Source organism: Zootermopsis nevadensis, unplaced genomic scaffold, assembly GCF_977971745.1.
Source record: "Zootermopsis nevadensis isolate Lab colony 2312 unplaced genomic scaffold, Znev_1.0 Znev_ptg000003l, whole genome shotgun sequence".
NCBI classification, from domain to species: Eukaryota; Metazoa; Arthropoda; class Insecta; order Blattodea; family Termopsidae; genus Zootermopsis; species Zootermopsis nevadensis.
In genome coordinates this window covers 15031166-15058999 of record NW_028259135.1, presented here as the reverse complement: position 1 = coordinate 15058999, position 27834 = coordinate 15031166, and the positions used below count along the sequence as shown (strand labels likewise).

Here is a 27834-nt window from a genome sequence, read left to right as displayed (position 1 = left end):
ATCTACAACCGTGAACCTGACTGGATTTTTTTAGTGGTTTTTCTAGGCACCTCCAGGCAGATTCCAGCTACTCAGAAGACGGCCATCTTCGTAGTCACGGCCATGTGAATCTCAAATCGTACAATGTGATTGTTAGAGAATAAAAGCAACAAGCTCGAATATAATTGCGTTTCTTAAAACCTAGTCGTCGGAAAAATAAGTACCAGGCATAAAATCTAGAACTTGTGTTATGAAACATATTTAAAATATTTTTTCTGTGCCGTGAGTGATAATGAAATGTATGGAAACTATTGTGAAATGGTGTACAGCGTTTCCTCATATACACCCTTTCGTCCCGATTTCCTTTAGTTGCAGATAAAAATCTACAGAAGTGGATTTCTTTTCTTATCCGCCCCAAAAAAACTGCGATAACAGACGTTTTATCATGCAACACCTCCTTGCAGAAAGTATGGAATTGGCGCTGTGAAGAAACGATGTCGTGGTTATATTGTGCAGTGTTTACTTTTTCATCGATTTGGATACCCCTGATTCCTTGGATTCGCCTGTGGCTTTAGCGAGCAGTCTATATAAAATAAACCTTTAGGAATAAAGCGATAAGGCCACCACACAGAACATTAACTCCATGCTCCATCTCCTTTACACTTTCCGGAAATTGGTCTGTGTAAGAGGTGTCGTCATTTCCTTATGCATTTTAAAGTAGCTGCCCTCTGCGGGGTTCTGTGTCACGCGTCCAATTTTGATTTGATGATACTGGTTATATCAAATGTACCGTGAAGCAAGTTCGTCGAATTGGAATATCACATGGCTTCTAATTCGCGGTCCAAATGAGACTGACTTTTGTCCTTTGTTTTGTTGAAGTAATGAGGAGCTTCGAAAGTTGTACACATTTTACTAGGAACAAATCAGAGAGAATGAGATGGACGAGGAATGTAGCACGCATGGTGGGACAATAAATGCGTCATTCAAGAGATTGATCTTGAGTCGAAAAGGCATTTGTTCAGCCCTGAGCTAGATGAATACACTCCTAACCCTCCCATATTGTTTCATGAAGATTTACTTTAATATTATCCTCTCGTCTTCGCCTGTGTATTCCAAGTGGTCTTTTCAGACTTCCCAACTAAAATTTTGTGCGCATTTATCATCTATTTTCTAGCATTTAATCATACCAGTCTTTATTTTGTCCCAGAGGCCTAAAAGTCTCGGTAATGACGCTAGATGGTAGAACTTTAAACTTTTATAGTTATGTTACCAATAGGCAGCTTTTAGAAACAGCTGTGTTTTGAGTGGCTCAAACGTTTAAATGAAATAGTGCGTGGCACAGTTAATAGTTATAACTGTTATTGCAAGTTTGGAGGGGGGAAGAGAGGGAAGAGATAAAGCTAAGAAATGGATACAGGAAAGAAAAACAGGGGTTAAGGGGTGAATATTCTAAAGAAATAATTCGGAGTTGAATTTTTCGTTGTGTCATTTCGACTATGTTTATATAAATTTATATATTCAGATTTCCTAAGAAAGTAGGACAGGCTCTTAAGCTTGTACTTATTTACGTGTACTGACAATGATCCAGCTCCACTTCCGTTGAAAAATCTTTATTAAAATCATTTGTAATCGCTAGACGCCTAGTATAAATATGAATACTTAATCAGCACAGTGTTCTACTGCAGTCGTTGCCGACTTAAGTATAAAGTTCATATTTTATTCAATATGGGTCTGAGTTATCTTGTTGTTGTTTCTTTAGTCTGTTTGCTGAAGTTCAGACTGAATTGTATTTATTTGTTCCAGGTAAGCTTCTTATATCCGCGGCAAATGACCTTCCAGGCGACTGTATGCGAGCCGAGGACAACTACTGGACGCATTTTGGTGACGTATGCACCTAAAGTTTAATTAGTGTTTGCGTTTTTGCCTGATATCCAGTGACTAAACGATACACTAATTTAAAGAGAATGGAGGCAGATGCGAAAGGTTTAGTGCAGTGGTGTAGTGGATTAATGATTGCTTGTGTTATATTACGACGCCTTCCAACTGTATGGGTTGATAGTTTCATAGCTGAAGAATTATTGTCAGTGTGAGTAAACGGAAGCTGTCCGAGTATTTTACGGGGGGGATTAAGGAAAATCACGGAGACAGCAATCAGGATAACCGAACTCCAAGTTGAGACTCGAACCTGGTACATTTGAATACAAGTTAAACACTACAGCGCTCGATCTTTGTAGATTTAATTGCGACAAAGACCTGTGAAACCGCCGTTATGTTACAGATTTTGTATCTCTGTATCATTTCGAGTTCTCTTATTTAAAGTTTTTTTGGGGGAAACACGTGAAAAGCAGAACCTCCATTTTTCATTTATGTCAGTATCATTATTGTATGATATTTGGTAGCCTAAATAATTGCAGCGTAAGGTAAACATTTATATACATAATAGAACATCACGATGGAGATGTTCTGCTACAACAAATTTCCAGAATGTCATTGAAATTACCAGTGTCATTATTTACAAACTGCATTATATGAAAGTATATTATTCTGGAAGGAATAAGTAATGGTTCATTAAGCTTCCTGTTGCGATAATCATTTGTAACGGCTCATTAGCACCACGTTGTACTTTTAGTAGACTAGTATGAGACAAAATATCAGCCATGAGATAATGGTCGGAATTTATCTGTAAGTTTACGGACAAAGTACCTCCGCTATGATGACATTTTGTCCACAGAAAGCACCCTCTTGTTTTAAAAATAGACAGCTTCTCTCGAATGTCCACTGCTGATTCTGTGACCGGAACATTTGTTAAATTGCTTACTCCGAAAAGACAAGAAGAAGGTTTTGTGTGATAAAGCATACGAAATGGTTGTTACTGCCACTGACTGCGAACTTTTGCAGCCTAGTAGTTACGATGTGTGTGCCTATGAAACAAACACCACACGTTGCCTGCTCTTTGCTGTAATTACCGTCCTGTTGACCACACAGCAGTTCGGCAGTGACCTGCCATCTACTGCACATTGAAAACTCTTCCCTTATATGCTACTAATTTGAAACCGTCTGGCTCCTGTTCAGCTGTTTCGTGTTTCCATTATGAAATTCTATAACCATAACCCCTTCAGCGAGATTAATCGAAATACTAATATGGAGTGTGTTATTATGGCCCTTCGCTTCCAGTGATGCGTCTGTTGACAGGTCATTTCGACACCAGGTAGTGACGACGGTAAAGTGGTTAGCTTCTAAATCTTTATGGAGTGAAGGTGAACATTGAATTACCCCCGTGTCCAAGTTCTATGCCGTGGAAGTAAGCCGAATTGCATAGCCGTCTTTGGTATTTTTATTTGTGGTTTACTTAACAACGCTGTCAGTTGCCCAAACTAGGCTTTTAGCCTGGGATGATACGATGATTAATTAATAATGAATTGGAATGGATATGGAAGGATAAGGTCGTGGACAACGTATAAGTTACTTTTTCCTGGATGGACCTAGGACATCTAAGAAAATCCCAGGTCTTGATACATGGTGTTCGTATCGAGAGTTGAACCCGGGACCTTCCCGAATACGAAGTAGGAATGCTAACCGTTCTCCCTCGACGTTGGTTGTCTCTGTTGTAGAAGTTCGATAAAGCTGATTAAACAATGTGAAGAAATGAGGACTACGCACGTCGTTGACAGGTTTGGCGTTCTTGCCAGTATTTGACCTTTGACCATGCGAATGTCGTCAGTGACGTCATAATCGGGGATTCCGCAAGTCTTCGTCGTGAACGCGCCTGAAAATGCGACAGGGCTTTTGGATAGAAGGCCAGACTTTGCTAACACAGGTAGAAGGAAGAGCTGGTTGTTCCTGTTCCTAAGCCCCATTTCGTGATGACCTAAAAGGGATGTGAAAATTAAATTCCACGCATTCTAGATACGATTTCGCGTGTTCTGTACCTCAACGACAAATGCCTCAGTTTCACGCCGTATCCTCGTTACTCTCGGAGGAGCAATCCTTCGTGTCTGGTGGACAGTACACTGGGCGATTATCTTCACGCCTCGGCCGCTTTACCCCTGAGGAAAGACCCCGCTCCAGAGCCGGTCTGGACATTCTAGCTAAGAGAATACTCTTGCCCTGCTTGGAAGCGAATCCCAGTCGTTCAGTCTCTGCATTTAGGTGAGCGTTGTATTTTCTTAATGAAAGGCTACCTTCTATGTTGTTGCATCGTATGTGGCTGTCAGTGATTGTCATGCTGGGTATTTATTTTTCTTCATTTGTGACGAACACAAATAATACTAGTACAACGAGCCAAAAATTAATTATTATTCTTTCCATGTACGCTTAGCGGATGTGAACGTCCATAGTAAACAGTTATTAGATACTGTGGTCAGAATTTCAGTTAAAAAAAGTTTTAAAATGTTATCAAAATAGCAGCTGCACATCTGCTTTTAAATTAAGCTAGCGAAACCCGTTGTTCATTCAAAGAGTTGTTTCATTGATGGTTTTTACTCTTTTCAAAATAGGTTGGTAATAAAATGGTTATGGCTGAGATGATGTAATATAAAGCCTGCTGACCGAATACTGGTTATGGGTGGGACGTGTGTTTACTGTGCATTTGTTGTGATATAACTTTCATGCATTCCAATTGACATAAATCACGTATTTAAAAACGATAGTTATATTCAGTTTTGCTTATTTTTAACTAACACGGGACCCATTAAGTACGCTAGCCCACGCTGTACATGTGAGCTCTGCGGGGTGCATTTTAATTTCGGTCTGAAGTGTTAAAAATATATTAAATAATTTGTGTTCATTGCTCCGAGTAAAGACACATGTCGTCTGAGTGTTAAAATAGATTTCTGTGTGAAATAAAAGTTTTGTATCAGCAGTAAGTGAACATTTGGGTTAATGGCGCATGCAAAACAGCACAGAGCTCGTTTTTAAACATGTTAACTCCAATAGCAGTCAAAGTAAGCCCAGATGGCCTATTATAACGCTTGGATAAACGCGTATTGAGATGAGATATTTGTGTACAGGTTTTTGTAGTACGAGAAATGGAATTTGAGAGTGGCGTGGTGAAGCAGTTATGTGCTAAGATCGATATACATGAGAGACGATACTCGCAGCACCCGATATCGAGAGAATCCTACAGTGTTTCCGGTTTCGACTACGCGGTTGCATTTCATCAGATTACCCCCTGCAACGGAGACCAGGCGAGTGAAGACGGCTCAGAACTTTCAGCGTATCAAAACTAACACCGCTGTGCTGTTGTCAAAACTGAGCGGTAAGGAGGGTGATGCCCTTCCGTGGCCAAAAGTATGCAGTTTGGTGATGGCTGTTGTACTTGTGGTGGACATGGAACCGCTTGTTTGATATCCGTAATTATTGAATCGCGGTACTAGGCCGTACCGTAGCAGTTTGTCCAATTTTCTGTTCCAGTTTCTTCTGGTTTCAAGAGTAGTTCACTTAGTCACGACAGCCCCAGTGTCGAATTAGCCACACGTAACCCCTCGTGGCTACGAGGAGGAACTTCGTGAATGTACAGAATGCATCCGGTGTTTTCTGTTGAGTTGTAGGGTTTCTTTGTCCTGTTACTGTACTTTTGATTGGCAAATTCTCTGTTTTATACTTCGTTGTCTCTAGAAAGACCAGAACACACAAAGAAGGAAAAAATAAAAATGAAACAGAAAAGACACATAGAAAGAATGAGAGAATGTGATAAGAAACAAATTGACAAAAGAAAAGATGGAAGAAAGTAAGAAATAAAACAAAGGCAAGGAAGGAATAAATAAGGAATGAAGTAGGAAGAGAAAAGAAAGAGAATGAATGAAGAAAAACAAAGAAAAGTACGTAAATAAAATAGCAAAAGAAGGGAGAAAGTAATAAATATATAATATACAAACCAACATAAAACACAGTATAGAATAGTACACGAGTAGTCCTGTGTATTATGTTGCGTGGGTTTGTGGATTCGGTGTAAATGTGGCAAAAATGATAAAGCAGCAGGAGGCGAAATCGTTAACGGGAAAAGGAACTGCTGTTCCTACTGGTTGGTACTGTAATTACCGTACGCCTGCATAGAATCGAACAAGTTGACAAGGATACCTGCACAAAAAGCCCAAGCGATATGGCGGACGGAGAAACCATCTTTATAGGAAAGGAAATGTGAGCATTCTCGCATTTACATTGCGTGGTGGGGCTACAAGTAATGTGTGGGTTAGGGGAGAAACGTGAGAGATAACGCGAGGCTAGAGGAGAGAGGCGTTTGAAGAGATAGCTCCTCACGGTACAATTTTCACTTTTTGCCCATCAGGTCTCGGGCTTACTACACCTGCAGGATGTCCCATACTGTAATCTTATTCTAAGTTTTGTTTGGCTGCATCGATCTCTTAGGTTTGGTTGGTTGTTGTGGTCTTAGTGATAAGGTTTATTTGTTTTGGCTTGGGTGGTTGTTGGACTAGAGGTCGATTGGTCCATCACTGATTTCATTATAAGGAAGAAATACTAATGCAGTTAACCTGGTAACGAATTTTATGCTCTGTAAGTGGCTGTACACGAATTTATTAAACTAAAACTGCAGGACTCTGTACCTTGAAACTGCTACGTGTTTATCATAAGAAACAATGAGGTGTAGAGGTAAGGGTGGAACATTTAGTGTACCTGTGTGATCTCAGAGTGCAAAACGCTCAAAGTGACCTCCTTCGGAGCCCAAATTTTATTTGGTTGCCACAGAAGTTCTGAGCCGGATTCGCTCATCCGTGGTAATTGAGGAATAAAATGAAGAAAAAAAGATTAATTATCCTGCCGCAGACTTTTCACAATATTTTTTAAATTTGTCTTGTTTCTTAGACTTCTTTTCGGTGTGTCTGTGTTTGGTTTATGTATCTTTCAAGGGGCCTATGTGTGCTTGAAGGAGACTGGCATGCTGAGAGATAGAACAAATGAACAACAAGAGGCGAGAACGAACAGACGGGCTGGGACTTTTTATTTCGCTTGTGTTGCAGCACTGTGTGTCAAACTGGGAATACCCAAACGCCGCGAGAATGTGAGTCTGCGGAATATAAGTGTGAAGATAAAGTAAAAAAAAAAAAAAATACAAAATGAAGCGGAAGTTTGTGTGGAATGTAGAAAGGCAAATGTCTTCAACGCATTTTCTCCTTCTCCACCAAATCCCGCCGTTTTTATAACGCCACTGTGTGGTCTTGGGTTTTATTTTCTCATCCGTTGGAATCTGAATATAACGCAGTGGAAATCCGTGGACTGGAACTGCGTCTTATGCTAATTTATTTATACTCGCTGTGCTTTCCATAAAAAACTAAAAGTTTTCAATTATTAGCTAATGGAAAGCTGAAAGTAGCCAACTACCAAAGCGATAGTTTTAATGTTGTCAGCTTTGCAATTTTTACCCTGAGAAAGAATGGAAGTAAATCGATCGATAACACATTATATTCGTATTTGGATGGTACCCGGTTTGAACTTAAGTCGATAAGACCGGTGATGTATGGCGTACCAAGTTTTCACAAAATTCGCCATTTTGTTCGAAAGTTACTGACGGACAGGCACTCTGACATGCTACAACGATGACGTGTCTTTGTTCGAAAGGGGGAATTTAGGCTTAGAAGTAGGACGGCACGTATGTTTATTTACTCAGTGGAGCAAAGTCCTTCTTGGGAAGCTAAGTAGTTGCTCAGCTAGTCAAGAAATTCCCCTTCTTTTACGGAACCCAAAGGTCCATTACCGTGTTCACAAGAGCTCGCTACTCGTCTCTATCGTGAGCCAGATGAGTCCAATGGACTCTTTCATGTACCTATTTCTTTAAGATCCGTTTTAATGTTGTCATCACATCTACGTTCATGTCTTCGAAGTGGCCTTCTTCCTTCAGGTTACATATTTCCGTTCTTCTTCTTATTACATAAAAATGTATTAAGTATGAATATGAAGATTTCTGTCTTCTGGGTTGTTGCGATTAAATCCGCCCTGATGACGGAGGCAGTATGACCTCTGAAACGTTGGTAAACATCGACCAGACTACACAGCGCAACAACCCAGAAGACAGAAATCTTCATACTCATTGCCCTGATGATGGAGGCAGTATGACCTCTGAAACGTTGGTAAACATCGACCAGACTACACAGCGCAACAACCCAGAAGACAGAAATCTTCATACTCATCGCCCTGATGATGGAGGCAGTATGACCTCTGAAACGTTGGTAAACATCGACCAGACTAACAGCGCAACAACCCAGAAGACAGAAATCTTCATACTCTGATGACGGAGGCAGTATGACCTCTGAAACGTTGGTAAACATCGACCAGACTACACAGCGCAACAACCCAGAAGACAGAAATCTTCATACTCATCGCCCTGATGATGGAGGCAGTATGACCTCTGAAACGTTGGTAAACATCGACCAGACTACACAGCGCAACAACCCAGAAGACAGAAATCTTCATACTCTGATGACGGAGGCAGTATGACCTCTGAAACGTTGGTAAACATCGACCAGACTACACAGCGCAATAACCCAGGAGACAGAAATCTTCATACTCATCGCCCTGATGACGGAGGCAGTATGACCTCTGAAACGTTGGTTAACATCGACCAGACTACACAGCGCAACAACGCAGAAGACAGAAATCTTCATACTCTGATGACGGAGGCAGTATGACCTCTGAAACGTTGGTAAACATCGACCAGACTACACAGCGCAATAACCCAGAAGACAGAAATGTTCATACTCATCGCCCTGATGACGGAGGCAGTATGACCTCCGAAACGTTGGTTAACATCGACCAGACTACACAGCGCAACAACCCAGAAGACAGAAATCTTCATACTCATCGCCCTGATGACGGAGGCAGTATGACCTCCGAAACGTTGGTTAACATCGACCAGACTACACAGCGCAACAACCCAGAAGACAGAAATCTTCATACTCATCGCCCTGATGACGGAGGCAGTATGACCTCCGAAACGTTGGTTAACATCGACCAGACTACACAGCGCAACAACCCAGAAGACAGAAATCTTCATACTCGCCGCTGTGAAAACCTCAAATCATACAAGTATGAATATATTGGAAACTCTGAGACGTGGGACTTGAGGTAATGAGCTCTCACATGCATCTGTTAAGTTGGACAGCCTGATAAATTGGGGTTGAAGTGGGTAGCCAGTGGTGGTTGTTAGAAAGGAAATTGAAGATGGTGGGTGAAGGAAGAACATGGCCAGCACCAAAAAGACGGAGGGGGAATACAATGAAAAAATAGCAGACTGAAGAAGGAAGAATAAGCCGATAAAAAGAGAAGGAACGAGAGTGTGGGACATAGATGAATGCCGGTCCGAGATTGTTGGCAGTAGCCGAAACATCGGCTCCTAAGCCCTGTACTGCCCACTAGAGCTTATCAGGCGGGCATACTTCAGACGCGAGACTGTAAGTGGACCGCCGTCGCCTGCCGTACTGACAAACTTAACTGCACTTATAACACAAAAACTTAAGTTCATGTCACTTAACAGATTGTAGGACAGAGTCATAATAGAAGGGTAACTAATGAATCTTAAATATAGCGACGTTCAACCACGTTAGAAAGATACTATCAGATCAGAATGATATTAAGCTTGGATTTAAGAATGAATTAAATTTAGTAGAATATTTGTATCTTTCCATTATATAAAAATATAAATATCCAATACTGTGAAATTATCGGTTGTTTTATTTGGGTTTGAAACTTCTTTTTAGATTCTATGGGAATAAAGTCGATTTAGGGGTGGCAAAATACACTTGGGCCTTCGGAGGGGAATGTAGTAGGACAACGAAGACAATTATATAATAAGGAGCCTCAGGTGTTGTACTGTTCGCCTAATAATGTATGTATGATTGGCTTAAGGGTAATGAGGTGGGTATGACATTAACACGCATAAGGATTTTTCAGCAGAAAGAGAAACAATGTTTAGAAGTTCTCAAGTTCTTTTTGTGAAACTTCATGGAAAAGTTCAGGGAACCATGTAAAGTTAATTTGTAAGTTGGGGAAAGGGAAACATGTACATGACTTTATGGAAAGTTTATTTCTTTATTGTTATTATAAATGTTCTTTGGCTAGAAGTGTGGGATGGGTTGTTATATGGATGTTAAAATCTTCTCATCGTAAAGAGGTCGTCGTTTACAGCCTAACTGAAATTGTTAAAAGTCTGTTACAATTAATTCATCATGAAAGTAAATGCTGTTTTCTTACGAAGATACAAGGGTACTTCGCGCTAGCTTGTGGAAAGTGCTTTGTTCTTTATATTAAAAAAGAAAACTTCACTAACTCATCTAGATTTCATTGTTCCCTTATTTGTTCGTCTCACGTTCCCTTTGACAGTAAAGTAATTACGGCCTCGTCTGATGTCTCAAACCTACATTATTTCTGAAGTTGATAATGTTTGAAATAAAAGTAACGGCATATGCAGTATAACTTTTAGAAGCTTTTATGAATTATTTGCACAAAATACAGGAAGTGAGATCGTAATTGGTACGTCGTGTTCGGTTTGTCTTTGTGTCTCATCTCTGGAAACTATTGAACTACTGAATAAAGAAACTACTGCATATGAAACTCAAGCAGAATTTAATATAATTTCTAAAAAGCTGTACATAGCCGGAGAATGGTTTATGTGACACAAAATATAACGTCACCAACTTCTGCAGATTTTATTTTAAACAATTTTCTTTACGTTTAGTGTTTAAAGACGGTATACAAGTTGGAATGATATGACATCTGTGTGTGGAAACATGTCGGTAGAGCGGCGAGCTGTGGTGCAGATTTCTCGTACGCATTCGAATTTGCATCAAGGTCCAAACAGCTGAATTATGCAAAATCACAAAGAACACACCCGGAAGATAATCTCAACATTTTTATTTTGCCTGACTTACTTTAAGTTTTAAACTTTTTAAGTTAATCAAAATAGCATTTTAAGATTAATTTTTTATCTAAAAAAAACAAAACACGGCTCATCCATTACGAAAGACAGTTGTTTAATGCTGTTAGGTGAAATAATCGGGCTTTATTCTGAGAAATATACGGAACCCCTAAATATACAGTCACTGAATGATCAAGTTCATAGTACATATATTGACCACTGTCGTTTAATGGGCAATGATTAGAAAAGTCACATTTCTTGGCACCTTTCGACGTTACCGTGACATTATTAGTGTTGCATTGTTCACTAAATAGACCTTAATATCGAATGCAGTGTCAGTTGAAAAGCTAAATGCCATAAGCGGTTAGTCAGTGTTTAGAGCATTGTCGCAATGCAAATTGTCCCTTGAATCATTCATTGTTCTGATGTCTCTTCGGTCAATGTCTCTCTGAGTAAACCTTACTAATCTCCTGAATGGTGTCTGAAAGTTATGCAAACCATTCAGCATGCGAGGTGTGCGGGCAAGTATAATCAATTGGCGTCTGTCTAAAGGACGTCCTACTGTGAAGCGGAAGCATGTGTGCCTCGCGCAGATTACACAGGCAGTCATCAGGGATGACTCCAGCTGTGTTGACTGGCAGAGAAAGAAGACAGGCGGGGGGGGGGGGGGGGGGGAAGGCAGAAACTACCGAACAAATGCTCAGAGCCGTGGCTTCAAAAAAAAAAAAAAAGACGAGTAAAGGAAAGATAGTTAGGAACATTTATACAAATTCTTATAGTAGTCTTTGAAGTGCATGCTATCTTGCGGGCAAACAACCATCGTGTGTTTCTGTGTCGTGTTTTCTTTTCGAAATACATCCTAAGACACTGAGTAACAACATTTTCATATGCCGTTAAGTAATGCGAAGTTAATAGAAAAACTATACACGATTTCAACTAATGGAACGCGCATTATAGGGCAATTACCCCCTTCCAAACGTGATTTAACATTAGTGTTTCCCTCACTGAATGTATTGGTGTATTTATTCAACTGTTACAAATTTCAGAGACTTCAACATTATCAATGTAAACGCTAGAACAATGTTTGTGATAAACTGAGTTAATTTTGTTGTTATCTGTAATCATCAGTTTTCACCATCGATAATAAGCTTCATTTAGCTCAACCGCTGTGTTGTTGCATTTTATAAAACAATACCTTAGTGACACAATCGTGTTTTTTTATATATACTCTTATTATTACATTGCATTTTCACGGCCCTGCGTTAATCGACCTCAATAACTCGTATTGACGTTGTGTTGGTATTACTGGCGGTAGAGAAACGAAAGTTAGAGGTTGAAGTAGCTTCAGTGGCATTGTGTGCACATTTCACGACAATCCGCTAATTGGTTCAGAAGTTAATAGGTAAGGCAGAGACACACAGGTATTATAATACTTCTTATTCTTCTTCTTATAGCGTTATAACCCTGTGTGGGTCTTAGCTTGTTCGATGATTTTTTTTTCCATTCTGTTCTATCATTCACAATTCTTCTCCATCCCCTTACTCCCATCGTCCTCACATCCTCCTCCACGTCGTCTATCCATCGTTTCCGTGGTCTCCCTCTCATCCTTCTTCCCATCGGTCTCCATTCCATCACTCTTCTAGTTATCATGTTTCCCTCCATTCTTGTATTATAATACTAGTAGGCAAGAAAGTCGTCCTTGATACTCGAACCATGGTTTCTATTCCGTCGCATGTCTATAGAAGTCTAGATCTTGAAAATCAGGTATCGCCTTATTACTTTGACTAGCTTACACGTACAACGCATGTGTCGGAGAAGTTGCCTAGACAACAAGGCGTTTCGTTGTTGGTTGCACTTCAGACTGTGGAGTTACTACATATGAATTGGAGGTTCTCTCGGCTGTGAAAATGTCGATGTTGGCCTTCTAGAAGACATGGATGATAAGTCGCTGACAGGAGGGTGATTCTCAAGGTTAGACGTTCACTGTAAACATGTTGAATGTCTGAATCTGAAATGAATAAATGATATTACATGATGGAGAACATTGCTTAACTAGGAACTCCGTGATCTTTAGTGTACTCAGGACACTCAGAGTTAGACTGGGCTGAACACGTGTTTGGATGTGACACACAATAGATGCAAGCAGAATTTTTGTTCGAAACTTCTAGAAGGCGGCCACTTGGAGCACCGAGACTGAGATGAAAGATTAACAGTAATATGGGGCCTAGAGAAACAGGTTGTGGGAACAGGCAGGTGGGCGGAGCTGCCTTAGCATCATGTCGAATATCGAGCTTTGGTACTGGTTTCGTTTAACCTTTACACCTACGTTCTGTTACGAGAGCGATGATTAGTTAGTTGTCATTTAGTGGTTAGTTAGTTAAATCTCTTGTTGCTTAGAAGGCTACAATGCTACTCTGCCTTGGTGATGAACCCTTAAATTGTTCATTTTTTTAACTTAACAAAGTATAAAGTATGGAAAGTTGTATGCCATATGAGATTTTAAATTCCCACACCGCTGAAAATTTAGGTTGTGATTCTGGTTGCCACACCGTATTGTCATGCGAGTAGTTACCTAAATTTCGGAGGAATATCCTTATCCTCAGGGTATAAGTTTACATATTTTCCAGATATGATATTAGTGATTTTATATACTTTATTGGACTCCATATTTGTCATTATGCAGATTTGTCTTATTTAACACCTTTTGAGCTAGAAATATGATACAGCGTCTGGTGGTATGGAAGCTGCAGTGGCCATTTTGAAAGTACTTTTCCAGCATTTCGCTGAGCATCTGAAGAAAAACCGCGTACAGCCTCAGATTGGGAAGTCTGAGGACTGAGAATCTAACCCCGGGTCTATCAGTAGTGCCAACTACCCGACGGCGGCGTTTGGCAAATTCTGTTGTCGGCAGAGCTGATTAGTAAGTAGTCAGTAATCTTATCTCTGAGTGACAGACATGGACCCTTCGTCTTGTTTGGTCTCAGTTTCAGCATCTCGTATGTGCTTGTGTCTGCAGGTACGACTACGAGGTGCTTCTGCAGAACTCGACGTTCTGCCTCGTGCCCCGAGGACGTCGCCTTGGCTCCTTCCGGTTTCTAGAGGCGCTGCAGGCGGGGTGTGTGCCGGTGCTGCTATCTAACGGCTGGGCCCTTCCCTTTGCCCAAGTCATCGAATGGAACAAAGCCGTTATTTGGGCCGACGAACGGCTTCTTTTGCAGGTGAGTTTAATTAAAAGTAAGGCGAAGGCCAACTCACCTCGTGTTTGCGTTCACACCTTTATTTCGCCCTTTACTTTTCTTTCTTTCTACTTTTATTTTCTTGTTTCTTTCAGATTAGGGCGTGCACCAGTTTTTGAAATTGATTTTTTCCCGTTATCGTGGTATTAATTTACTGCAGAAACAAAATACTCTTAGATGATTTTAAAAAGTTGAAAACTGCATACTAGTTTTGTCATTTTCTTCAGTATAATGCGATGGGTTAGTAAGCACTACAGTCCGCTGTGACTATGCAAGAGTCTGCGCAGGTCACGTCATGTTGTAACCTGCTCCTGCCAGTATGTCAGTTGTTGTTCGAGAGTTGATGTGCAAGAGTGTTCATTGTCGAACACTAGCTGATATCTAGCTCTTACTTAACTTCCCAGAATGAGCTAAGGGATACATTCCCAGGTATGGGTTGCGTGACTTTTTGATCACCGTGTAGATCTGTCGTTTCTGGGCGTAGAGTAAAAGCTGTCTCCCTCTGGAATTGTGCCACTTTTTGAAGCGTACTTACACACCACTCCACCCACTTTTCTTAGGCACGTCGGCTTAATAACACCGAGACTTCGATTCATCATTTCGCTGGAAGCTCTGAAACAGCGAAGTGGGGGTTGCGGGGTGAAGAGGTTTGTGGTTGGTGGTAGAGGACAATTTTGAGGGAAATTTGTGAGGTTAGGTTGGTCGGGTAAATGGGTTTGAGGGTTATAGAAAATCGATACAGGGCAATGTTATGCATGTATTGTGTGCACTTATCATTCTTTATGGCCAACGGATTTGTGTCTAAGCAAAACTAAATAGAGAACCTTCGGAGTTGGACGTGCTGCCTTCATATGTGCAGGCATTGTGATTGTGGTAGTTTCAAGTCTTCCCTGCTTGCTTTCTGTTGCCAAAACATTTCGGTACTACGAAGATGTGGTGAGTACAACCGAAATTAGATCCGACTGGAATCTAAGCGATTTCTAATGTAAAGTTTTTCGCATTGTTCATATACTTGAGATGTTTCTTCTTTAGCGCCAGAACCAAGACCGGGCAAAGCTTCTCGGTTCAGACAGACTGTCATATTCCCTTCCGGAGTTCCGTTATACCACAGCGCCTCTTCCTTTAGAAGGGGACCCAGAAAACAAGTCCAAATATTCATCCTCTATACGGGATTCGAACCCGTGATGTGAGTCTTGTGACTGCACACTGCGGCCAGTGATGCGGGCAAAGTGCCATGGACTCTTTGCTTGAAAGCATGCCAGGAGCTTAAGTTTCAATCAGGAAACTGTGTTTAAATCTGAATTTCCATTGTACGCCAAGCTCATCGCCACGAGGGAGCAGAGTAAACTTACAATACAGACTTGGTTTATCCGAAGGAAAAGTATCGTTAAATCTTAGGTTGGTGAAGTGAAGGATCGCTCTGTTTGAAATTGTAGGCAAAACTTTAAAATACTTTTTCTGACATACCCATGAATCTCTGATTGGTTGTTAGGTTTTGTTCTTTATAAACTTTCGCTGGCCTGTCCATGGACGTGGATCTAAATGAGGCTATTTATAGGTCACCGCGATTCAGAGAGCGTCACCAAACAGAAATTCGGTAATTAAAAATTTGTTAGATATGTTTGTGATTATTTAGAAACATAAAGTTAACTTTACTTAACCTAAAAATCGCTCACTGTCTATTGGTCTTCCTTGGTTGTTAAAACAACGTATTTTTAACCGTACAGGCGACTCGACATTCTGATACAAAATTTCAAGCACTATAAATGTGAATAGTGTCCTGAATATATACATTAGGTGCCTCAAATTCTGAGTCTCCGTTAGGAATCTCTGTCAGGGCTAATATTGTTTTATTGTTTGCGTTTACTGTACTTTCGTGTCAACTCTGGTAGGCACCTATTAGACGACGCTGAATATCGGCCCAGAAAACCACAAACACAATATATTCATTAATATTGCCTTCATTTTCATTGGCAATTTTGAACTGGTTTTTTCAGGTGCCCGACATCGTACGGTCAGTAAGTGCGACCAAAGTCTTGGCACTTCGGCAGCAGACGCAGATACTCTGGGAACGATATTTTTCATCAATCGAGAAGATTGTATTCACCACTCTAGAGGTGAGTGCCATAGCACATCGGAGGGTATGCCAAAATACGGTGAGTACAAGATTTAACTGTGCCATAACACACTAGGCGTCAACATTCAGTTCGGTCAGCCATTAGTTTTCCTGCCTATATCATCATCCAAGATTTGGTGGTAGAAAATATTATGAAGATCCTTTTATGGAATCTAATGGCCGCCACTTAAATACTGTACGTGGCACAAATAGTAGCCAGGAACAAGAAAAGAATTGGGACATGGCAGCCCGGGCTGCTTTTGCGTGATACTTGAATTAAGTACCCACTATCTGAACGCACCCAGTTTGCGTGCTGGAACCCCATACAGGCTGCTGATGACGTCATTATATCGCGTTATGGTGATTTTCTCACGTTCACTGGCATGCAGGCGATCTGAGGCTTCTTGAAACCCTTTGTCTCTGCTCTGGGTTTCTCAAAGTTGGAAATAGTGTGAGGTGATAAATTGATACATGGTCCAACAATTACCGTCCTCACAAACAGCTGGGTATATTTACACTGTCTCGGTGAAGTAATGTACTCGGATGGCGTCTTTACTTGCAACTTTCCTGCCTTTGTTTTGTGAGAGTGTGAAACTTGGTCTTCTTCATTAAGACAGGAACATACGTTGGGGGTGTCTGAGACCTAAAAGGAATGGCGTGACAGAAGGCTGATGAGAAATCAGCAATGAGGAATTTCATAGTTTATACTGCACACCAAATATTAGGAGATTGGCGTGGCGTGTAACACGCATGGGGGGGAGACGTGAAATGCCACTAGGAAAACTATATATGGGATAATAATATTAAAAAAGTGATCAAAAGTAAATAAGGTTCGAAAATTTTAACTGGTATCATCTGCCAAGGATAGCTAGGAACCAGTGGCGCTAATGAACGTTTGGGTTGTATTAAACGTCTGGAATTTGTTGACTATGCGAGCCGCTGTCAGTTTCTCAGGAAGGTCATTGTTCCGTGGAGTTAGTTGGTGGGTTAGTCAGTCAGTCCCAATGCACGTAAGTTTTGATTTTGTGTTGGTCTTCTGGGCAGGGCGTTAAGATGTTATCCACCTGCAAGTCCCATCGACGTCTTCACCGCCATAAGAACCTCAAACCTCACTCGCCAGTGATGAGGGAAGAGGAAGCCATACAGTATCCGCACTGGATGCGAGTCAGGGACCTTCGTAGATGAGTCCTCTTCTGGTAGTTGATAATGCGAGTCGTTTCTTTAGCCTGGATTGTCATAATTCTCTCTCTCTCTTTCCTTATACATATTCAAGGGATAGAGTAAAGGGTACTGCATAAAATGATACAGTAAACGAGGTGTGACCTACATCATGAAAAGAGCTTTTCCTTTCTGCTACGTACACTTGGATTCTAACCTTTCGCACTACAAAAACTTAAAAGTAATTTTACCGAGTCGTTAGCTTTTTCGCCCTGGTGATCATGAAGACTTGCTAGTAATTATTTGAAGGCACATTTCGACCTGCATCAAAGTATACCCATGTGAGACATTTTGAACATAAAATGTTATGTTTCGTTCGTGTTGATTCAGCTTACATTTCCTCGTCTGGAAAAAGTCCATATTCAGTTTTGTTCTTAACAATATTACACCTGAAATAATGCACAGATTAAGTAGGTAATATATTTGAGAACAGGGAGATTAGGAGAAGTATATTTGGACCTAAGAGGAATAAAGTCAGAGGAGGCTGGAGGAAACTGCATATTCAGGAGCTCCGTAGTTTGCGTTGTTAACAAAATATTATTAGGAGTATCGGATCAAGGAGTGTGGGATGGGTGGTATATGCAGCGCGCAATGGGGAGGTTTTAGAACAACCTCCTTCCATATCCTTTCCAAGTCATTACGTATTAATCGTCTTAATAATACGATGCGGTGTAGTATGAGCTACTGACGTCGTTAAAGAAATATATAACTGACTGCTGGCTGGACAACCAGTGGTCCATTCGGCGATAGAGGGAGGCGGGTACTCTTCGCTCAGCGTCCAGACCGGCATTATATCCTACCAGCCTTATTCCAAGTGGTAGAGGGATCTCTTCCCATGCAAAGCGGCCGAAGCTTGAACCTGATCACTCCCATCTAGTGGCGACTTTAAAAAACACATGATACTTTACTTTTCCTTCAGGCCAAGTCGTCAGAAAGAAGACCTTTTCAGAATAATACAGATGATATAAAGACAATATATTACGTGAAGATTTCTGTCTTCTGGGTTCTTGCGCTGTGTAGTCTGGTCGATGTTAACCAACGTTTCAGAGGTCATACTGCCTCCGTCATCAGGGCGATGAGTATGAAGATTTCTGTCTTCTGGGTTCTTGCGCTGTGTAGTCTGGTCGATGTTAACCAACGTTTCGGAGGTCATACTGCCTCCGTCATCAGGGCGATGAGTATTAAGATTTCTTTCTTCTGGAATGTTGCGCTGTGTAGTCTGGTCGATGTTAACCAACGTTTCAGAGGTCATACTGCCTCCGTCATCAGGGCGATGAGTATGAAGATTTCTGTCTTCTGGGTTCTTGCGCTGTGTAGTCTGGTCGATGTTAACCAACGTTTCGGAGGTCATACTGCCTCCGTCATCAGGGCGATGAGTATGAAGATTTCTGTCTTCTGGAATGTTGCGCTGTGTAGTCTGGTCGATGTTAACCAACGTTTCTGAGGTCATACTGCCTCCGTCATCAGGGCGATGAGTATGAAGATTTCTGTCTTCTGGGTTGTTGCGATGTGTAGTCTGGTCGATGTTAACCAACGTTTCAGAGGTCATACTGCCTCCGTCATCAGGGCGATGAGTATGAAGATTTCTGTCTTCTGGGTTGTTGCGCTGTGTAGTCTGGTCGATATTAACCAACGTTCCAGAGGTCATACTGCCTCCGTCATCAGGGCGATTCAGCGCAACAACCCAGAAGACAGAAATCTTCATACTTATCGCCCTGATGATGGAGGCAGTATGACCTCTGAAACGTTGGTTAACATCGACCAGACTACACAGCGCAACAACCCAGAAGACAGAAATCTTCATACTCATCGCCCTGATGACGGAGGCAGTATGACCTCAGAAACGTTGGTTAACATCGACCAGACTACACAGCGCAACAACCCAGAAGACAGAAATCTTCACACTCACCGCTGTGAAAACCTCAAATCTTACAATATATTACGTGTTGTTGTTGTTGTGTTAAGTTACTCCTTAACCTTTTCTCTTCTTCACTTCCTTTCGCTTTGTATTTCTTCATCTCCCTGCTTGTTTATTTCGCTCTGTGTCTCCTTTCTTCATGTACTTCCGTTTCAGTTTCTGGCATTGCTGCGATGTGATGCCTTCGTTAATTCATCTCTGTGCTGTCCGTCGGATCGCCGACATTTTGCCCCTCTCCTATTCCAGCTTCACCAGACGCACGTGCGATCGTCACGCCACTCCTTTGAACTGAACCAATTGTGTGTCTGTGTAATTTTCTACGTCCTTATTTCTCTCAGCCCCCCCGATTCCTGTCTTTGTCTATCCTTTCATCTACTTCTCATGTTACAACAATGTTAGTGCGAAACAAAGTTCATTTGTTTGTAGCAAGGAAGGCGTTTTAAATTAGTTTCTTCGGGTGGAAGTTTGTTACAGAAGTGGGGTACCCATCTTATGAAATGAAATGAACGGTTTCTGGTGCTAATGTAATATTCTGTTCCGGAAACGTGACGGAAATTTGTTCTATCAGCGAGTCTTTGTCACTTTGATACCTGGTCCTGATTAGGCTTTACATCTCGTGCTTCTTAAGACTCGAAAAATCAAGATATTGAATTTTCAGCCCTAGAAGCATTTCGTCAGAGTAGGGAATTTAGTGACTTTCCCAGCTGATAAATATACCTACTTAAACCCCATTGGTACAATTCAGTTGTGGGAACTTTATTCATACAAAAAATATTATTAGTGATACATAGTAATATTTTTTATTATTATTTATTTAGTGTTCTGTGTGACGACAGGTCCATATGAACAGGATCCTTCCATCCTTTTCTCGGACTGGGACCTGTTCATATACGTTCTTGGCAGATGATCCAGAAGTGGTTTGCCATTGCCTTCTTCTGTGTGTGAATGGAGTAATTGTTGGGATGCCACGGAGGAAAACTCCGTGTTGCCTAGACCACGGCCTTGCCCAACACAAGTTATAAATTAGGTTAGGTTAGTTATGAATATCATTTCCCTGCGATACGTATACCATATTAAAATTTACATTTGATTAATATTTTTCATGTTGATATAAATTTCGGCGTTCCTTACAGTAATGTGTTCTAGGAGCCATATTCATATTTACTAAGTCAAATGTTCACGTCAGATCGTCTGTTAACATGCTAAATAATACTTCTAGTCGTGAGCCTTTGTAAGTTTTGTTCCGTCTTTTTGTGAGGCGCCCTGGGTTTTTGCGTGTTTCTATCTGAGATCGATGGTAATACAAGAAGCATGAGCGATCAAGTCAGCTTCAGTAGCAAAGCGTTTCAAGTGACAGGTGAGGCTGATACTTCGATTGTTCGGTGTCTCAAAACTGTAATGACCTTCAGATTCAATAGCTTAGACCTGTTGTTTTTAACGACGTTGTTTTACTTAGGAGTGGGGAAACTGATACCTATTTGATATATTAAGAAAAATATAAGGACAGACTTCTTGTTCACACAGAAGCTACGAAAATGAAGATGACTTTCTTTTCGGGTGATGTGCTGTATAGTCTGACAGTTTACTACCGTTTCAGAGGTGCCCGCTGCCTCCATCCACAAGACGATCGTCGCTAAGATGGCAAATTTTTAGGAAACAATTCTTACGCTTATTTGGGTTGAAAAATTTGCATTACTAGTGTTCATACGCCGAAAATATATTGTTAAAAATTAATGTAATTATATTCACAAGCGAACAGAAGACCAGGGAGTCTTGACTGACATTGTAAACTGAACCAAAAGTCTTAATAAATATCAATGCCAGTGTTCGTACGCCCAAATATCTCCGATTATGCAAATACGTTGATAAGCCCTTCTGGCATGGTGTCCACAGTATAACAACACGTTGTATTTTTAAAGAAAAATCAACATGAACAAATTTAAACATGGTTTCTTAAGCTTGTGTATTTTTAATGATATTACTCATCCGCCATTGAAAGACGGTAGGGAAAAGGAATTGTCCAAGAACGCGAGAGTAAAGTCGAATTAACAAACAGTCTTGGCTCTTAGTGAATACGTGGAAGCTTATCTTGCAGACAGGAAAGGAAGAAGGAAATGGGTGGGGGGGTGGGGTGGAGACCCGCAGAATCATTAATTAGTAAAGTGTCACACCAGCTGTGGCACTGGGACTAATTTCACTAGACTTAAACACGCGTCTCTCTCCTGCTTGTTGTACGATACAAATTGCAATGATAGACAAGCGACAAACAAGTGCGCTTGTTAAACAAGGCGCATGCGCAGTGTTTGAATATTATCTCATTGGACGTTCTAACAAGAACTGGTTTTTTTTTTTGAGAGAAAGGAATCGTGTTCGGCCACTGTTTTAGTGACTTGCGATTATCTGTGCCTTGACAGTTGCAAACCTCGTGTTTAGCCCAGTGATGAATTCACCCGAGAATTCTACCATTTTCAAAATTATATGTCAAAATTCGCTCTTCCAATTTGTCATATATTCAAACAAATCGACCTTGTCTGACTCGGCCCATAGGTTATGAAATCAAGACAGAATAATTTGAACTTAGTGGGGTATCACTTCAACTTCGAAAGATTGGTCCACAGTTTACGTAACAGGGCGTTAACGAACAACATAAATCAGAAGTATTATAATTTTTAAATATCACTGACATTGAGGACTATCAAAGTATCTGACTACAAGACATAAAAAAGAAGATAATATTGGGATAGAGACCACAGCTGTCATCAGTGGAGCCACTGTTTATTTTAATTGAAAATGTGATTACAGTTTATATGTAGTAATTGTAAGCATAATTTTACTTTGGACATTGCACTTGTACTGCCTAAGGATGGTCAAAAATGGGCCGAAACATGTCGCCCTAGAATAAATACAGTAAAAAAGTTGAATTACAGAATCCTGTGGAGTTTGGGAATAGGCAGTTATATCAGATCTTGCTTGCTTGGTGATTGTTATGAACTCTTCAGTAACTTGTCAGTGTGGTCATTTTACTTTGTAGATAAAACATAAACGTTACCAACGCACTTAGTAAAATGTAATGTCATTAGTCGAGCTTCGCTATTACGATGCCCTGGAGTGCACATATCCATGTAGAAAGTGAATAGTTAAACAGTGTACTCAGCTTTTAAATTGAACTTTAATGTGGGTGACACTTTTAAACAATGTAATTAATAGGCATACAAAAATTCGATAGTCATGGCGTCGATAGCAGTGTTGGTTGCTTTCCTGGAAAATATCAAAGTCGAAGTGCCACCACCTCCATTATTTCATGTTAAAAAGGGATCACGTTTTTGAGCGGCTTTTATTCTGTTATAAACTTACTGATTCTGGTCTTGTATGACCATTTAAACTTGAAAATAACAGAATAAGTTACAAATAAGCGGAGATGTTAATCAAATCTTCTCGGGCTATAAGCCTTGTCCTCATCATCAAGACTGTGATGATGGGGACAGAGACGGTCACCGAAACGTCGGTGACTTTAACCAACTGACGCAGCTTATAGAAAGGGAAAAATTCATTATTGTTAAACGCCGTGAAAGCTGTTGATCTTGCGACAGAAGATGTGCTCTGAGACTGGAAGCTGTATGTATAACACGCGTGGCAACGACGTCTCAGGCTTGAGGAGACCAATGGCGGCTTGGGTAAAATTTAAATTTAATCAACTGAAGCAATTAAGTACTAATTATTAATTACATAAATTACGTACAGGGTCCAGCCATTTAACAATTTATACAAAACAAATTACAGTCAGATTTGAAGTTTTCACATCGAAACCTCAGACTATGGCTGTCTTCTGGACTGTAGCGCCATGTAGTCTAGTAGAAATTTGCCAACGTTTCAGAGGTCCTTGCTGCTTCTATCAACAGGACAATAAGAGCGACCCAAGAAAATTACAGGAAGGGCTATGTTCGATCTGAAGTGAACCAGCGCGACGTCCCTTTCTTTCCCAATGTCATAGATCCGCCGACCTGGCACTTGGCTTAAGAACTCTGATGTGAAGTACACATGGCATATCCTGAAGGTGCATTCGAAAGAAAACAGTCAGACAGCTAGTATGTTAAAATATCGGTGAATAAAATGACCATTTCATACCACATATTCTATAATTTTTACGAACTTGATAGTTGCTTGTTCTGCATTACCTGTATTGTAGTCACTTCCCATATATGTTCATGACTTTGTGTCGAATTAAATATGGATACATCTTCACCTCGACCATTTTAATATTATCCCTTTGCCTATGCCCATCTATAAAGTGAGAAAAACAGAGAAAGGCACCACTGAACGAATTGATAGTAAAAAGACTTAAGTCACTTTGTATTGATGATGGAGATAAGATGAGAACTCAGCACAGAAAATAACAGCACTTCTGCCCCCTCCATGTTTATTTCAAGAGTTACGTTCATTTCCGACGCTGCAGGCATACGTGTGCACTCGCACTAAATAGACCTCAATTTGGAACTGTTTCAACTGCCTTTGTGTTGGGTTGAGTTTTAAAGGTCTTAACAAACTTACATTAATGTAACTATGGCATGGTGTGTTTTTAAGTGGCGCTACAGAGGAATGTTATTTGCATGTCAAATTGCATTCCATAGTCAGATTCAAAATTGAAAGGGAATGATATTCCATAGTATGTCTTTAGACATGAAATGGATGAAAGTCTAAAATGAACACAAAATTACCACTCGGCCGTGTTTAAACGCTGACCTAATGCATTTACTTAGTCCATTCCTTCCTTTTAAGCTGTCACTGTACTGCATTTTTACCCTTCCTTTGTGCAGTTTGTGTTTTTGCCCCTAGAGAAACAGAGCGTGTGATGTTAATTGAATTCACGTAGCATAGCATGAAGTACAATGGTAGGATTTTGCAGACACTGTGGTTCCAAAACAGCAGAGAATTTCTTAACCATCTGAATAACTAAGGATGACTTTGTACCATTGATTTGCACAGTTGCTTGTTTATGTAACATTTTGTCATGTACATTTGTAAAATCAAATTGAATGGAAGGATGATTGTCACTCATAAATTGGGAAAGATGTAGAAGGAAATGGTCATTGTATGTCTTAAGGTAGTATCTCTGAGTGCGTGTGCAGAAAACTACAAGAAGCCGTTTGGTACAGCCAGCCACCTGGCCAAGAATCAAATCCAAGACTTAAGTTTATGTGGTGAAGTTTAATTCCACCATTCATGTGCCTGAATAAATGAGTATGTTTAATTACAGGGCAGAATTGAGTAGAGTAAGTAATTGACCTACAAATTTAATGTAAGCCATTGTGTTTTTAAGCTTGCGAGACGTGTCACATTTACAGAACTCAATTTATAACATTGTCTTATCACATTATCTGTGTTTATTTATGCTAGAATTCCACACGATAATTGGAGAGACTTGGCTGTAGATAGAATATCATTTTTAAAAGTAACTCATGCTTTCTTTGGTGACCATAAAGATAATGTATGCCACACAGAAAATAGTAAGCCATTGCTTTTCTTGCAGATAATTCGTGAGCGGCTGCCTTTACAACCATCCAGGGACGGTCTGGTGTGGAATTCATCTCCGGGTGCTCTGCTCACACTTCCTCACTTCTCCGATACTCTTCGTCACTATCCTTTCTATCTAGATATGCTTGGTGCAGAGCCTGACAACCAATTTACAGCTGTCATATACTCTCAGTTGGGAGGCCCTGCAGTGAGCACATCACCTTTGTATCGCCTAATTAGGAACATTGCTCGCAGTCTGTATGTAGCAAGGGTAAGTGCAGAGATTTCATAAGGACTATGCTGTGAAGGCGTGTGATGTATGAGGACGGGGAAGTAAATATCTACACATTTTAGACCTTGGCAGTTAGTGGATGTGAGTGTTGCCATCACACTCTTACTGCTCTGTCCCTTAGAAAACAACTGTCAGTACCCTTTGGATAAGAGGTGGAGTCAGCCCCAGTGTTGGTTCATATGTGGAGGTTTTGATAATAATTCCTCCTCTTACAGGAATCAAACCCTGGTGGTCCAGCCTGTAGCCCAGTGACTTCAGCGAATACTTTGTCATCTCATATTATTATTTTATAAGAAGGAAATTCGGAATAAATAGGGGGCTGTTTTCAAATCTGTCAGTGTAATGTTATGCTCATTAAGTGGCGCAGGAAAATGCTGCTGTGGTCATCATTGTAATTATTGTTTGTATCATCATCAGATCCTTCATACCAGAGTGTTAATCTCCTTGAAAGTTTAATAAAATACTGCTTTAGGTCTGGTATGCATGGTTTCCTGTCATAGTTATGAGCTGAGGTAGTTCTACTGGCTGTGACTGCACTACTGAGATTTTATCCCCAACAGAGATGGTTCCAGGGGACTAAATCCCTAGAGGTAGATAAAACAGCCATTTCATCTAGCTGACCACTCATATCCTGTCGTGCCAGAGTCTAGAAAGCATCGAGTTTTATCTCCATGCTCATTGCATGCCTGTGTGACATTGTGCAAAGGTGTGTGCTTAACACAATGATGATTTCACCTCATATTTATTTTTAACATAATTATTTCAGATAGTGATCGTGTGGTCTGGTGAAAAGCCCCCTCCACCAAGGTCCAGGTGGCCATCACTGCCATCCTCAGTTCCACTAAATATTCTTCAGCAGCAAGTGCCATATGGGGGTGGGGGCAACATGGCTGCAGAACAACTGGGATCTGTAGTGAACCAGCAACAAGTAGGCCGTCCTGCCAGCAGTTCCTCTATTTCACAACGCTTCTACCCGCACCCGCTCATCCAGACAGATGCTGTTCTTTCACTTGATGAGGATTGCCTCCTTACAACAGATGAGGTTGACTTTGCCTTTGCTGTCTGGAAGTCATTTCCAGATCGTATTGTTGGATATCCTGCAAGATCTCATTACTGGGATGATGCTAAGGTTTGTTATGTGGTTGCTTTTCCCACCTCTTGTTCCAGACCACTTTTTATGAGAAACAACTTCTTTGAAAACAAATAATAGCTCCTAAACTAATCCACATGCCTGAATAATTTAAGAGTCTGCAATCAGTGCAGAGAACTGGCCAGAATATATCCAGTACTACTTAAGTAGGATTTGAGGTTTTCATGGTTGTCTTCTGGGTTGTAGCACCGCAGAGTCTGGTAGAAGTTAACCAGCGTTTGATAGGTCCTTGCTTCTTCCACCATCAGGACAATGACTGCTACACAGCACTATAACTCAGAAGACGGCCATCTGCAGTACTACTTATATTACATAGTTGCATCAACGTTGTCACTATTACTGAAGCATAACCTATTTATTATTGGCACTGGTTCCATCACATATATGTTGAAAAAATGTCTTTGACTTACAAGAAATTCTCACTTTTCTTTTTGTGGCATCTTACTTTAGATTTTCTGTCACTGTTACTATCATGAGAGTAATTTGCATCCAGAATGGAACCACAGTTTGCAACTGTTTTCTCAATAACTTTATCTCACACAGTCATCAGATTGAAAATACTTGAACTACTAGGAGGCCATAATATCTGGAACAAGACAGTCCATAAAGTCAGGTATTCATTACTGATAATAATTTAAAAGTTTCTGGAAACTTTATGCATGCCAAGATGTGTTACTGCAGTTACTTGTGGCAGCAACTGTTCTAGAACACCACAGTGTTATAATGGTTGTCCAATCATTAAAATGTCAGAATGTAAACACAGTCTCTATTTTAAATGCTTTCAGTACTTATGATGCTTAATCTGTCGTCTGTCTGTAAATCCATCAGTAAGTGATGTGCATCAACAAATAAATCAACCACAAGCCACCAAATCTGATGATACAAAAAATTCAGTGTCTTCCAGCTTTTCTGATATTTGTTTATGTGTGATGTTTTCTGGATTCTGTATATAAATGGAAGCATACAAAGGAATGTATATATTCTGAGTTGTTTACAAAACGTTATATTAAACTGTAATATGGTTTGCTGGTATCCCATATATTGACTGTATAAATTGTAGTGTATTTTGTTTGTCATTTGTTCAGGGTTCATGGGGTTACACATCCAAATGGACCAATGACTATTCAATTGTGCTAACGGGTGCAGCTTTCTATCACCGCTATTACAATTTCCTGTACACTCACTGGCTCAGTCCTCTGCTCCACAAGACAGTTGAGCAGTCACAGAACTGTGAAGATATCCTCATGAATTTCCTGGTATCACATGTTACCCATCGGCCACCCATCAAAGTGACACAGCGCAAACAGTACAAGGAACAACCTCCAGGTGGTGCCAGGTTTGTGTTAATATTATCTCGAGAGTGCTATCCACAATTTTTGTATTGTGAGAAATTAATAAAAAATACTTTTATGAAGTTGGTGTTTTGATCTGATATCTGTTCTAACAATACTGCTGTTATATTTGTTGTCTGTTTCTGATTTATTTCCATTCTACATCTCTTACACTATTTTTTCATTTCTTCTATCCTTTTGTATGTCTTTGTCCTT

At 40.5% G+C, this 27834-nt stretch overlaps 1 protein-coding gene across 1 annotated transcript in view; it reads left to right on the top strand.

The window, feature by feature from the left end:
- ttv (exostosin glycosyltransferase 1 ttv) overlaps positions 1 to 27834 on the top strand; it is a 172108-nt gene that overhangs the window by 135400 nt on the left and 8874 nt on the right. The window contains exons 2-6 of the mRNA XM_087342657.1: positions 13863 to 14064; positions 16080 to 16199; positions 24862 to 25116; positions 25904 to 26266; positions 27373 to 27623. Of these exons, the coding sequence (XP_087198783.1) occupies positions 13863 to 14064; positions 16080 to 16199; positions 24862 to 25116; positions 25904 to 26266; positions 27373 to 27623 (1191 nt within the window). The remainder of the gene's footprint in view (positions 1 to 13862; positions 14065 to 16079; positions 16200 to 24861; positions 25117 to 25903; positions 26267 to 27372; positions 27624 to 27834) is intronic.